The 14,977-nt window shown below is 43.2% G+C and overlaps 1 protein-coding gene across 1 annotated transcript; it reads right to left on the bottom strand.

The window, feature by feature from the left end:
- Positions 1 to 337: 337 nt before the first annotated feature.
- On the bottom strand, positions 338 to 14,715 carry IL7R (interleukin 7 receptor). The gene is made up of 8 exons (XM_010178381.1): positions 14,499 to 14,715; positions 8,750 to 8,888; positions 7,257 to 7,411; positions 5,618 to 5,772; positions 4,462 to 4,639; positions 3,534 to 3,624; positions 2,212 to 2,287; positions 338 to 835 (listed from the first exon to the last, which is right to left on the bottom strand). The coding sequence occupies exons 1-8, from the start codon at positions 14,596 to 14,598 to the stop codon at positions 338 to 340; spliced, it is 1,392 nt and encodes a 463-aa protein (XP_010176683.1). The 5' UTR covers positions 14,599 to 14,715.
- Positions 14,716 to 14,977: the final 262 nt, after the last annotated feature.

Raw genomic sequence — 14,977 nt, forward strand, 5'->3', positions numbered from 1 at the left:
AGAGGTTAACAGAAGAGTTCATTAACTTTTACAAGGTATGCTGTGATCCTCATCTAGGACTGCAGTGTTGTTGCTCTGGATTAATCAGATCTGAAGATTAAAGTCAGGTTGAATGAAATTCAATTTCTGCTGCAGCGGAGATTGTTACTGGCGTACTGAGAGCCGAGGCTAGGCCACTTACCACTGAAACATGGGAAAACCCACTTTGTTGCAGGTATAGCGTTGCACTGCGAGCAGGGTGCGTTGTGGAGGTGGGAACCCACAGGCCACAGGAAAACAAAACAGAAAGTCCTGCTTGTGTTAGAGAAAAAATGGTACACTGTCATTCCTGTAAGGTTTACTGAATTTTGTAGAAGCTGGACATTGTGACATAGGCTTCCTCGTTGTTGGGTGACCTCATTTCGTTGGTAGGCAGGGATATGGTGTCACCATTTAAGGGCTCTGGTCCAGGCTGGCTAGATGGATCCGAGGGAGGAGTGGAGGAAAGGTTAAAACCATCATTGCACAGGGGCACCCCATTGCTGTGGCACACCTCGTATGTACTGGAGCCACAGTTTCCTTCAGTGGCTGCAAACTGGGAGGTGCCCAGGAGTTTGTGCAGGGCTTCAGCCGACCAGATTCCTCCATAACTCACAGACAGGTTCAGGTTGCTTTTGTCTGTCATCACAGGGATCATCTTCAGGTCTGATCCACTCCTGAATTTTTCTGGAAGATTTGTCTCTGGAACAGTTGATGGCTGCAGAAAATTTTCCAGTTCAGCTTTTGCTCCAATGCCATCCACTTTATGGATATGAACGTAACCAAAACTCTCTGGGTTAAAGCTTATATCAAAATTCTGCATGGCAAAGGGAACAGCACGGTCAGTTAACACTGAGTATTAGCTTAATAGAAAAGGTACTTGGATAATTCTTTTTATTTTAGAAGGGCATTTATTATTTCTTTAACTCTGAAAGTGACCTTGAGCAGGCTGAACAACAGGTTACTACAGAATGAACTTTTACATGGCTTAAAATCTTTTTCCATATTAATCTGAATCTATCCAGTGGCCTCCTGCAGGTAGCATCACTGGAGAGCATTTTATGCTTTATGCAATAAGGTGGGAACTGGTGTTTCAGAGACTTGTCTGAGCCATGCATTTATGGCACACCTGCCATTTCACAGGAATGACTGTGCTGACCCAGATGGTTCCTGTCAGTTTTACCTTCCTAATTTAGCAGTGAGGGAAGTAAAATTTTGCCACAACTTCCTGAAACACATTAGGAATCCCTGCACTGGGGAGCATGAGGGTGGGAGAGTCATCTTAGACCCATTTTTAAATTAAGAACATGCTAATAATGTACCAAATAGAGAGAATAGTGCTGAAAAAATGCACTAGACACAGAGTTTTAAGGCAATGGGTTAATCCCACACCTTATGGTTTGTGACATTTGTCCGTCTGGCTTTTGTCTGGCAGAGAGGTTCATGTACTGCATGGTGTACAAGCAATTCTGCTGGCCATGTAAAGGTACATGGGTGTCACCAGGAATGTCTGCAAAGGGCCCCCATCCAGTCCCATGATCACAGTTTCATAGAATCACCGAAGCATCTGGGTTGGAAAGGACCTCTGGAGTCCAACTGGTCCAGCGTTCTGCCAGAAGCAGGACCTAGATAAGGTTATCATCACTGTCAAGCCAAGCCTTGAACATTTACAGCAAAGGAGAACCTACCTCTTCTCTGGGCAGCCTATACAATGTTTAATTGTTCTCACAGAGAGAGATCTTTTATCTTGTATCTGCATGAAGTTTGCCCTGAAGCAACACATGCCTGTTGCCTCTGATCATGTCACCACGTGGCCTTGTGATGAGAGCACCTCCACCATCTGCCTACCTACACTTTAAGTACTGGAAAGTTGTGATTAGTACTCCCCACCCTGAGCTTCCTCTTTTCTATAAACAAACTCAATTCAATCAACTTCTCTTCATATATCAAGTTCTCCAGCCCTCTGTAGTTACTTTGCACAAGTCGAAGCTCAGGCACCAGTTAAATTGTCTGTTATTTCCATACCCTTGACTAGCATCTGCCTGTGGAAATGTGGGTTCTTCTGTGAAATGTAGAAGTCATTCCTGAAAGATGTCCCAGTTCATGAAGCAAATGCACATACTCTCTCTTATGAGTGTTAGTTTTGTTCCCAATAGTCCATACTCAGGTGAAAACTACAATGGAAATACATACATTTTTTGGCTTCTTGCATAGTTGCTCCAGTGTTTTTTTATGATCAGGAAGGTTTGGCCACACAGCAGGCTTGATTCTGAAACAGCAACAGTAGACAAAAAGTAGTTCAACAGCATCAAAAGAGGGACATGCTGAGGTATCAGAGGTTCATTTTGCATAATTTGTACTAATTCTCACAAAGCCTTGCATTACCCAGAATAACGACAGAGAAGTCTCAGAATAAAACAAAGACAGGAGAAGAGGAGTTATAAAGGTCACCGAATACTCACTGTTCTTTTGAGTGCACAAATTGTCACAGTTCAAGGAAGACACTTTATGAAGTACTGGAAAAGTGGCAAATTATGCTGGTGAAGAGCTCATCTGCATCTATCTGTGTTAACAGGCTTTTGCATGGTGAAATCAATTTCCGCAAGTGAAAAAAGATGCTGTGGTTAAAGTACAAATTTGCTGATATTTGCCTCTGCATGTTTACATAAATCAAAGAACTACATATTGTCCCACTCCTTGGGTGTTGCAGTGATATAAATATAGCTATAGAATAGATAGTATAAGAATGTATATTTTGTTTTATATGTCTCTCTATCTGTGGGGGTATATATACACACATGTATTAAACCTTATTTTTAAAAGGGAAATCTCTGGTTTCAAAAAGTCTCACCATCTAAACCCCTGGTTTTTTCAGCAGTTTTACATGTGCAGAACTTCCAGTGAAGTTAGAGAACTGTGGGAGCTCAGCAACAGTAAAAAGGAAAAGCTAGAAATCTCAAGCCACATCTATACTTGCAAATAAATCAGGACCAGGTAGCATTCCCTGGGGGATAACAGCAGTGTCTAAAATGCTGAATTATTAAAATTGTTCTTGGCATGGTTTGACTGGGGCCAACTAGCACATTCCTAGGCAATCCCTGTGTGTAATTCAGGAGTTAACACGGTACAAGTGTTTTCCCCAAAAAATAACTGGCATTCAGCCATCTGTCTGGATGTCAGTGGAGCTGGATGTCACAGATGGCTTTCTGCCTTGTGAGGGGTTCGTCTCCTGTGGTTGAACTTGGTGCTTCTTCACTTCAGATTCTGATTTCACCAGATAAAAGTCCCAGTGTTTTGAGCCCAAGGCTGGAATCTGCTCAAAGTGGTAGGTCATCTTCTACCTGTCAACACCCTCTCTTGCATTGCCCACTTCTACTCTTTACCTGCTTTTGGCTTGATATAGAGGCCCAAAGATGGAAAGAGAATAGTTCACAAGTATAACAGGGAAAGCAATAAGACTGTCAGGACAGAACTGGTTTCCAACACTTTTTCTGATACGAAGAGACTTAGATTACCTGTTTTCCCAAAAAGTTACCATCAGGACAATCATGACAACAGACAGCATGAATCCCAGGATGGAGAGTATAACCACAACCATGCTACTGTCTAAAGAAAAATGAAGAACATCAGCCAATGCATGTAAACATCTCACTGTTAAGCCACTGTGACTGTAATGTCTCTTCAGACCACAAATAAGGAATTAATGCCAAGCATTGCACTTGACTGGTGCAGCGGTGCATTTCTTCTGTCTCCCTGAAGGAGGAAAGAGGCAGGCAGCCAGAGCATCAGCATGTGGCTGAGCTCCAAACTGGGTTCCCAAGATGCATTAAAGCAGTTTGAATTCTGCTGCCACTTCCAGTGAGTTGAAGTCACCACTCGTCACATCCTTACAGCAGCACCAAAGTGACTTCAAACGCATGTAAAGCCAAGGTGCTCGTGGGACTGAAGGGACCCCAAGAACAGAAATTATTCATGTTTACAAGTGCAATGACGAGATTTTTATCCTGTATCATATTTGTGATTAAAGTGCTGTGTTTGCACACAAATCCAGGGCCCTGAAATGGGTCTTGTTTGACCATTCTTTGTGCCTTACCTAAAATGCTCACTGCAAGCTGGTCCTTCACCCTGCATGCCAGCAGGCAGCAAGCAGGATCAAGTCATCCTTCACCCCCCTCATGCCCTCACAGCAGCATTTCATCTGACCTTACTGCCCTTGAATGAGATTTCACTTCGTGGGGAGAGTTAATCCAGACCAGAGCAATACAGCCACTTTCTGGGTCATCTCCTCTGGGATGCCCAGTGCCTGTGAGAGCAGACCCTGCTGTGACCACGGGCTCTCCCCTCCCCATGCTCTTGTCACTGCTGCTGCTGGGACTGGCCAGGGAGCTGAGGGACCCTAGCTCTGCTTTCTTCCAAGTGGACCAAGGTGTTTCTTGCTCTTACAGCTCTCCATGGAGTGCTGCTCCCTTGCGGTTCTGAAGCTCTTGGAATCGCTCCATTCGCTCCACATGCCCTTAAAATAGTCTCCGTTGGGCTGCGAACGTACTTTCACCTCATATGATGCATCATTTTCCAGGTTTTTCCCCAGTAATTTTACCTGAAGGTATGGCGACTCTATTGTCTAAACACACAAAAAAAGTCAAATTATTTTTCTAGAAGACACAGGAATAGTATCTTTGAGTTTCAGCAAGATGTGTGAGGTCACGTGCATTCCTGGAGTACTGTGCTGTTTGCTCCGTGTCGTTGGTTATTATAAAGGTGGTCATCACAGCATCGGTCTAGATTAACAGCATGGTAGTCCAGGCAGTACCAAGAGGAGAGACCAACGCTGGTTAAAAGCTCTTTGGGAAAGAGCTGGAAGTATTAACTGTGCTTTGCCACTGCCAGCACTACAATGGGAAATATGTGCTTCCCTGGAAAGGCTCAGAAGACAGAAGGGGTAAAAAAGAAATTATAAAGAGTAGAAAGACAACTTCTGAAAGAACAGCTACAGGTAAGAAACTGAAATCCCACAGTGCCACTCTGGTGTTCTTCATTTCAATGTATTTGGGTGCCCGAATCCTTTTCTTTTTCTAGCTAGAGTTCTCCCGTGTTCCCTCTGTAAAACCCAGGTACAGTCCATGCTTACAAACATGCCCCAGCTGGACTGGTGTTTGCACAGCTGCTCTTGTGACAGGGACATGGAGGTCCCAGCAGCTGGGCAGCCCAGACCAAATCCAGTTCACAGGCAGCTGTACCCCAAAACATGGTCTGAGGGTGGAAGAGCTGCGGGGCTGTAGCAGAAGCTTGGAGAGGCTCAGTGAAAAAGGGACATAAAGAAGGACTTGCTAAATAAGAAAAGGGGTCATACAATTTAGTGACTGATAAGCTCAGAAAATGAGAGCAAAATTACCATAGCAAAGAGTAAAGGACACGGGTGCTGTTGGTCTAAAATTGTTTAAACTGATGAAATTTCCAAATGCCAAATATCTCACCTTTCCAAATTTTCAGATGGAGAACTGCACAAATGCAGATTTGAGGGTTTTTACATGATATTGGTATTTCTGATGACTCTTAATTTTGGAAATTAATGTAAGCTCACCAGTGCGTCATCACTTACCTTCCAAGTACCTTCTTCCTGCCGATATGCTATTTGGTGTATTAATTTGTCCTTTAAATATTTCTTCCATGAGTGTGGTGTACTATAATGAATAAGGTATTCATTTGCCTCCTTTTGATATGTGATGTTTACATCAAACGGTACTTCAGGCTTAACTGCAAACGATAACAAAATGGAATATATCGGGAGTAGAATAACAAGAGTAGAATAATGTTATTACAACATACACAGGTTTTAAAAAGTAAAATAAAAAGTCCACTTCCTCATGCTGAACCCCAGCTCATCCTTACACCTTGTTCCTGAGAGGGACTTGGTTTTGACCTGCTGGAGCAGCAGCAGGGACAGCATTTCCTAGGGATGTGACATTTAATCATGGAAGACAATTTGTGAGCATGCCCACCTCTGTGGTAGCACTGCTTGAAGACCTGAAATTCAGCCCCTCTAACCAGTGCTCTGAGACAGACACCCCATGGCAAAATGCTTCGCTGCTCTGGGAGGAAGGCACCAAGGAGCAAACTGGGTATGGGTACAAATGCCGGTGACCATCAGGGCATCAAGACAGAGGAAGGGACAAAGTGTGATGGTGTTAGATATAGCAGAAGAGTCTGTGGCACCAGGCTCTTGCTATGAACCCCCACCCAACCTGGTCTGCATAAGACGACCGTGTCAAGTGACCATCTGTGCAAGTACCTCAAGTCCAAAATACAGCTCTCAGGCCTCGCCTGAGCTGTGATGTGCCTGAGATCTGCAGGGACCTGTGTTTGTGCTGCTGAGGCTTCTTGAATGCACCATGTAATGTACTTCAGCTCTCACAGGAACAGAGAACCCATACCTCTCTCCTCTCAAGAAAATGTATATAGCCAGAAATTAAGTCCACTCCTTCTGCAACCCCTAAAAACTTAATCCTTCCATGTAGAACCTGCAGTTTCTAGAGAAGAGATCACCAGACATGGCCCAGGCTGGCCCATAAACTGAGAGGCAATGTGAGATAATTACAAACCTCTTGGACTGGGGCAGAAATGTTTTGTAAGAGAGTGATGTCACAGTACCTCTTGCCAAAGGAACGCCTCTTCCTCTGAGTTCCCTATTTCTTAACTCAGGCAGGTCCCCAACATGGCTTTGACAAGCCCTTTTGTGGGCTCTCAGTGTCCCTTCTGTGCTGCAGGATGCTCGAGCACTTTGATCAGACAACAGGTTCCACCAAGAAGGAAGGTGTGAAAAAGTGAGACCTCACATTTTAGACCCTGTGAGACCAAGCTCACTAGGTTTGGGGTGGTCAGTCCTGAAACTGCACAGTCCCTCATAAGAGATGAACAACATGTTCCTGCTTGAGAGTTCATCCACGCTCAGGAGCTGCTGCTTGGCCTATGTGTGATTTGGTCTATGTCCAGGTCTGGGCAGAATGTTTCAGTAAGCCACAATTCAGCTGCACACTTTGAATGGAGGTTAATCATATTTGGCTTGAAGCAAGGGGAACACTACCCTCTGCCAACATCCCAACCCAGGCTCCACACCCTACTAGGACATTATTTTATACTTCTTCTATGTCATCCAGATTATGTTTAGGCTTAGCACCGGGCTATTTTTTTCCCCAGTAACCCCTGTATCTTGAAAATGTCCAAAATGTTAAATGTCTTACCGATGTCAGTTACAACCAGGCTCCTGCAGACCCTTCTCTTTATCTCAGAGTCCATGCAAATGTCTTTATTTGAGAGTATATCAGTGAACTGTAAGAAATATGCATCTTCCTGTTTCTCCATGTTGAAACACACGTAATTGCTGTCTTCCTTCGTACTGTTGACCAAAGTGACAATGTTAGTTTCTTCTCAGTCTTACTATAACATAGTAAGGGACAAATCCTGGTTGCTCATTTCACATTAACTGAAGTGAGACTCCATGTGAAATAAGAAAAAATGCCATGCAAATAAGGAGTTTAAAAGATTTATGGTGTTTTTCCTTTTGGTCTTTGAGCACAATAATCAAGTGACATGAGTCACAGTAAGTCCTGGAGCCCTCAAAGAAAAAAATGCAATTATTAAATTGGAGATGTATGTGTTTAAAACCTTTGCATCTTTAAAAAATATCTTACTGCTGCCATTTTTAAATATAGGGCAATAGGTTTGGATGCTCACTGAAGATAAATTTCTTATTGACTGAAGTGGTAGCAAATACAGGGTCAATAGTCAGCCAGGCCATGAAAGAGTCATATGGCACAGCTTCAGAGGTGGAGATACATCCTGTGTGTTTCTGCATCTGTGCAACTCCTGTGTTTGAGGACTGTCATAAAATTTCAGTCAAAATCCAGAATAAGACCCATGAAAATAGAAAAGTTCTAATAAAATGGGTGGAAAAAATTAAGTAGTGATTAGAATAGCAAGATAAAAAAAAAAAAATCCTCTTCTTTTGCTGGCTGCCACAGAACTTTCAGTTTCAGGAAAAACAGGCAAAGGGAAAAGCAGAAGTATGCTAAAGAGAAAAAAATCTGAGCTTCAGCTAGGCGCATCAGTTACATAAAAGGTGAAAAAGAGTTTCAAAGCATTGATAAGAAGTGGAAATGACTTATGTGTTTGATAACTGTCGAGTTTTTGTGTACTCATTCTAATGTGTTTTCTGTGTGTCTGTATGTGTAAAAACAACTGCTTAATTTTTGTCTTGACCTAGATAAAGGCATTTTCCCTTCAGCGGAAAATCAGTTTCCTTGCCATATTTTCTGTGGAAAGGATGTGCCTCTTCAAAACCATTTTTACTTTTCACTTGATAACAGCTAGGTTTCTTTAAAAAAAAAAAAAAAAAAAGGAAAAATGCTGTCTGTTCATGCTGGGCTACATCTGTAATAACAGGTGTTCCAGAGCAACAGAGGCAAGATCAGGTCTATTGGAGATAGATGTCCTGGTTATAATGCCCTTTACAGACCCTTCCAGCTCTTTTTTTTTTCTTACTAGGGAGTTATGTTCTGTTTCAGTAAACTCTTCTTCTTTGCTGAATATAGTACTCCAACTTGGTAAAACACTCTGAAGCAGAATTTTGTCTAGCTTTGCTGCTTCTGTTTCCCAGCATATGGCAGTGTGACTCACTGGTGCTTAGCATTTCACTTCCCAGAAGTTTGCCAGAGGACAGACTGACAGCACTTACCACAGGGCCAGGGTATAGTTAGTGTTGTGAGGAGGCAGCTCGGTAAAATTGCAGGTCAGGCTGCTATAGGAATCTTTAAACTCCAGCTGGCTGAAGCAGTCAATGTCAAAATTGTCTGGTTCATCATCTCCAAAAGTCCCTAAGGAGACATTTGCAGGATGTTACCGAAGCAAACCCATGAGTGTATTCAATTTGCAGCTCCATTATATAGGAAGTTGTTTCTTTACATGATTGACTGAAAGGAAGAGGATCAACCCACCTGTTTTGTAAGAAGCAAAGAAAGCTTGTTCAGACTGAAATTAAAAGGCACTTGCACCTTTCAAGGTTCCTCTCCCTGCATGCCAGTGAAGCCCACCCACTTACCACACACAAAGGTACATTCTGCATCATCAGTCTGTGAACTATAAAAAGACAATAGTGTTACAGATGGTTTGATCAGACAAGATAACTAATGTCTGTTCTCTTCTATTAATCGTGGGCAAAGAGGAGCAGTGATGTTGACCTGGAAACCTCTGTGAAAAAGTCCCAGTGTCAAATGCAAAACAGAGAAAATATATTGTCTACTCCACAGTTTAATTTCTCCTAAGTTTGAGCCAGGGACAGGGGAATTCTCATTTTGAAAGTTACAGATGAACTTTATACCAAGATAAAAGCAGGACCTACTCCATCTGAAAATCATCTAAGAACTTTCTCAAGTTTTCCTGTTAGGAACCACAAAATGCTGTCGTCCTTGAGCATGTGAAGGGCAGCAAGACATGTTAATGATGCCTGTTGAAAAGCAGAATATTCAAGTCAAGTTCCAAAACACTCCTGAACATAAAGGGAACAGAAACATGCTGGCTGGAGATATATATATACTGGAGGATATTCTCTGCACAGTTACTGCTAGAGCTGCCTAGGGCTGATTCTTGGGGCTTATGCCTGCTCAAAAGCAAGGGCTAGTTTCAACAGGAGTTGTTTGTGTGGGAATTTCAGCTCAGGACAGCCTGAAAGTACATCAAACACCGTGTAGCTCCGAAGTGGCAGACACACAGCTGAGGATGCACACTTGGCAGATGCCATTGCTGCACCTGCATCAGGACCAGCTGCATTGCAGATGACTAGGTGTGCGTGAGGAGCGTCCTCCTGCTCCAGCCCTGCCCTGCCCATGCTGCGAAGGTCTGTCCTGTTACCAGGTTCCTGAGAAGACTGGAAAATGATATGGGTGGTTTTAGAAAAGCAAGATTATTTCGGTGTCATGAGGCAACTAAGCCCCATTTTGATTGTACTGCAAGGTTTTCTGAAATGTCACAAATTTGGGTTGAGGAGGGAAAGCTCAGACTTTCTGCCAGCATGCGTGGTTTCCTGCAAATCTGCTTCAATGACTCATAAAACCATCACGATTTGACTAAGAGCATATGTCTCAAGTCCTACACTTGGCATGTATGAGGTCAGTGAAGCAAAAACTGTTGCATCTGAGAGGAGTCCTCTCTGGCAGAAACTGCTAGTTCAGCCTTGTTTCATGAAATCTCACCCACCGTAGCTGAGTGGACAGGGAAAAGGTTATTGCCATGATGCCTTGAGCAGATCCTTGGGGCAGAAATGCCTCTGTCTCCTTTCACTGGTGGGTACCTGTGGTGATATATATAACCCTTTTCCCCATGTCCAGGGACTAATCCTGATTCCCTGCTTGGTCCTCTGCTACCTACTCTTCAGATGTGCCCTTGCCACATGGGTCACCTGCCACAGTGAGATCGAGACATTGGCTCCTCTATCAGTCAGTGACTCACAAAGAGTGTGGGAAAATGCCCATGGAAACATTTCCAATGGAAAATCCCTCCAAGAGAAAAAGATGGCCATCTCTGCTGTCACCCAGATGAATCGGATCACTGAGGGGTGACCAGCTACTTGGATACCATGATTCACAGTGCTGTCGGCGATGTCCTGTGATCCCTGGCCAATCCTGCCAGCATACAGAGAGACCCAGACCTTGTCTGGCATGGGAGCACATCTGAAGATCCAAAATGGTCATGGTTTGACAGCAGGGAGGAAGCAGGGGAGGTTTAGATTGCTTTAAAATGTAAGTAAAGAGCATTAACCACAGGGTCGCTATCAGCAGTGCTTCCTCTTGACCTTGGAGCTGAGGTGCATCTGGAATCAGGTTTTGAGTGAGAAAAGAAATTCAGAAGTCATTCAGGAATGCAGAGGAAAGGCAGGGGCTGTGGTGGGCAGCAGGAGGGACAGGAGCATCTGATCCTGCACTAATCCAGAACCCAGAAGCAGATCTATCTCTCGAGCTAAGATTTAGTGGCCATTTGCCATCATGAGCATCCAGTGGTAAGAAACAATTACTGATCCTTCCTTTCTCACCATCACTGTGGTGGGGTCTGTCCCAAGGGGAGCCCAGCTCTCCCTAAAAGACAATGCCATGCACTGTCTTCCACCTGCTCTGCTGCTGTGAGAAGATAACTTGTGCAGCACAGTCAAAGCAGGTGCTGTACAAAGCTTCTGTTTGACCATCACGTTCAAGAGAGTGACACAAAGGTCAGCACAACTTTAGAACAAGCCCTGCAGCAGTTTCATACAGGTGAGAGCCCTGAGTCATCTGGGCAGACATGCACGCACAGAAGTGTATATTACATATAGTTACACATTTGTGGATAAAGGCTGTGCATATAAATATACAAATATCCAAGTGAGATAACAAGTGAGCTGAAATGAATCTGCATAAAGTCGAAAAAAACCTCAGTGTTTTATATAGACACACTCAAAGCTTACATGCACAGGTATGTTACATTTCATTCCTCTCTAAGACTTTCTTTGCAACTACCAGGAGACCAGGAGACTAGCTTATTTATACTCATTGCTATCTCAAGATAACATTAAAACTTGTGAATTAGGATTACTGATCTTTCTTTATGAGAGAGAGAAAGAGACTGCTTGGTGTTCTCTATATATGCAAACTACATTAACCATGTTTTGCATAAACACACAAAACTGATAATCAGCATATTAATAAGTGGTGTATCAGAAAAAAGCTTTCCGCTGTCCGCTGGTGCTTTGCTGAAAAGTGACAGAAATTATGATTCATTCTCTATCAGGTTGTCTGCAAATTAAAATAAAGAAGGATTTGTATTGCAGTTCAAACAGCTATTTAATGTTTAACCAGCGTAGTGCACCTTTGGTGCCGCGCTGAAAGGAAAGCTGACTTTGAACGTTCACATTATGATTATGTGGTGCCTTATTCATGGAAATAACATCCTAACCATAGAATATATGATAATTAAACCTCAGGAATGGTGTTAAGTAAGCAGTTTGAAATACTTTTTCTGGTATGGTTCCTCTGTGTGCTGACAGTAATTTTTCTGTTTCACATAAATATGCATATACCCTCAGTTACGCTTCTGCCCTAAACCTCAGAAACAACATTTATTTATATGTTTGCTAAATAAATTATTTTGATGAGTCCAACATGGCTCACACTGCTAAGAACTGTTTACACAATTGAAAGTTTCCAAGATTACAATTTTTACCTTGAGAAACCCAGACCAGCAAGAGCCCTGAGCCTGGTTCTGCTGAAATCAAGTCAGGGCTTGAGATGGGGCAATCCTAGTGGGAGAAAAACTGCTCTTGAAGCTACAGCCATGGTAAGTCCTTCACAGAAATGGTTGTTGCTTGGGTTTGGACAACACCCAGCAGGATGGTTCAAATCACATCTCATGAGCCTTTACCAAGAGCAGAGACTATGGACAGGCTTCAGCTTTAAGCTCTGAAGTCACCAGGACTAACCACAATGTGTGAAACCGAAGGAACTGCTAAGCACCTGCAGAATCAGTGCCCAACTTTCCAGAGTCAATGGAGATAGATAGTCATTCCAGAGTAATGCAGAATCTCTAGTGTTGATCTGTTTCAGGCAGAACTAATTGTAATCACAACAGTTTTGATGTGGGTTGGATAAACCATGCAAGTCTGGGTGGGAAGACCACTGAAGCCAGCTGTCCTGCCCATAAGACCCTGTAGCCTGCTGCCTTCTGCTCCCCCTGCTCTTGCTCTCCTGTGCCTCCCTGGCTGCCCCCTTCTTAGCTCTGCCTGTAGCTTGAATAGGGCTTTTGAGGATCTCCACCACCTCTGCCAGGCTGGGGGACAGCGCTTGGGAGGCAATCTGCCGCTCAGAAAAGAGGAGGAAGTGAAGACAGGTGCTGCAATGGGCTTTTCCCTCCTCTGCCCATAAGAAGAGGTGAGCTCATGTCTCTGTTGGTTGGTGGCACCTTGCCAGGAGGCAGGGCAAGTTGAAAGGCGAAGAGTGAAAGCCAAACATCCATCAAAGGTGATTTTACCATGGATTGTTTAATATGTTGGCCAAGCCCATGAGACATAAAGAAATCATAAAAGCTGCTAATTGCCCTGTGGGGATTTTTTGAATCTCTTTGTCTTTAATTCTAAGCAAATTATGGTTTACTGGAAGTTAATGACAAAACAAGAAAAGGTCTGGTCATATCTGCTTTTGGGAAGCCCTGAAGATTTCAGTGACACCAACGATAAATCTCTAGCATTGACCTTTCACCACTGTAACTGCTTGCCAAAGCTGGCTCTAAACAGCTGCAGATTATATAAATAAAAGGCAATTAGAAAAAACCAAGGTTCTTGGTCACAGTTCTGAGCCACTCTCTGTTTTCTTCTAACTAAAAACCTTATATATATATGTATGTACATACATATGTGTACCTACATACATGTTATATAATACATGACATACAGGGGAAAATTAGATTCCCTATCTGTGACATACCATAGGAACACAGCCATTATCTTCTTAAAAAGCAAAAACTTTTTTGCTCCCAAACAATGGAGCCCTAAAACTAACAGCAACTGAATGAGTGCCCACGTCCTTCAGGCACAGAGCAACAAGCTCTGTCACTGCTGTGTGTTTAGTGTTAGACAAGTAAGAGTTTAACAGATCTAGGACTGGATCTGTAAAGCAATTTTTCAGCTCCCTTTTGAGAAAAGGGACAGCAGACTGAAATACTAGTTTTATTGCTGTTCTTTGCCTTTTGAATTTTTATTTTGATGCTGCTTTATAGTTTTCAATTCTCTAAATAAGATAATGAAATCTGCAATAAGCCTGAATTTAAACTGTTTAAGTAATTGTTAATTATTTGCCAAGTAAGGGGAGAATGTTCCCTTCCAGGGGCTGTGAGAACCCCCTGGTTGAGTTGCTGCTTCAGCTTTACTACAAGGGAGATTGAAGCTGTCCTCCAGATAGACCGGATGCAATTGCTTAAAGAAAAAAAAAAGTTTGGCTTTTCAAGTGGAACAGTTTGGGTGAAGTTTGAGGTTCATTGAAACATTTTCTTTGGGGGAAACTTCCAAGAGCAAGGGAAGCCAGAACCTCACCCCTCTCTGATGGTAGCTCAGAGTGACCATGGACTGCACAAGAGTGGAGCAGTCCCCTGCTCCCAGACATAACTCTTCACATGAACACTAGATACTGTGAGGGAGGATTTACAGGTCTGATTTTGCATTCCCTTTGCATACAGCTATGGTCTCCCTCATTTTGTATGAATTTGAATATTTACAAGGACAGCAGACTTAGGAATTAAATTAAAGAGGTATCCTCTAGCTCCGTATCTGCCTCAGGTACTGGCACTAAAGGAAAGAGGCTGGAGGATAAAAGACTAACACATTTAACCCAGCAGTTGCATTTTGGAGCTTTTAACTCAAGTTTTTCAAGATCATACACAAGTGGAAAGATGAAGATGAAATGACTCACCATCACCATCTGCTGAGGTGCAACCACTTTCCCCAAAAGTGGTGTGAAGAAACAAGACGAAAATGCTCAATACTGTACTCGTCTGTGTCATCCTGAGCATTCTGCATGTGTGCAGTACGTGTGTGTGTGAAACCCAAGCTCGCTTACTTTATACTAGAGGCAGAACAAACCCATTGCCTGATAAAGAGACCGCAGGCAAGGGGAAATGTAAACATGCCGACAATGATGACTAGTGGCAGAGAGCAGGAAGCCAGCATGAAGATATTTGCAGAGCTTTTATTTTGAAACACGTTTCTCACTTCAAAACTAAGGACTTTCTGGATCAGGCCCATTGACACATCGGGCCAAATCTGGTCAAGTCCAGTGGGTTGGGAGCATGTCTCATGGATGGTGCTTCTCTCTTGGTAAGTGGGAGTTTTGCTGCTGATTTCCCTGAGAGCACAGTTTAGTCCTCTCATCCACTTTCCTCTCAATGGAGT

The sequence above is a fragment of the Antrostomus carolinensis genome, unplaced genomic scaffold (assembly GCF_000700745.2).
Source record: "Antrostomus carolinensis isolate BGI_N321 unplaced genomic scaffold, ASM70074v2 scaffold29471, whole genome shotgun sequence".
In the NCBI taxonomy this organism is placed as follows: Eukaryota; Metazoa; Chordata; class Aves; order Caprimulgiformes; family Caprimulgidae; genus Antrostomus; species Antrostomus carolinensis.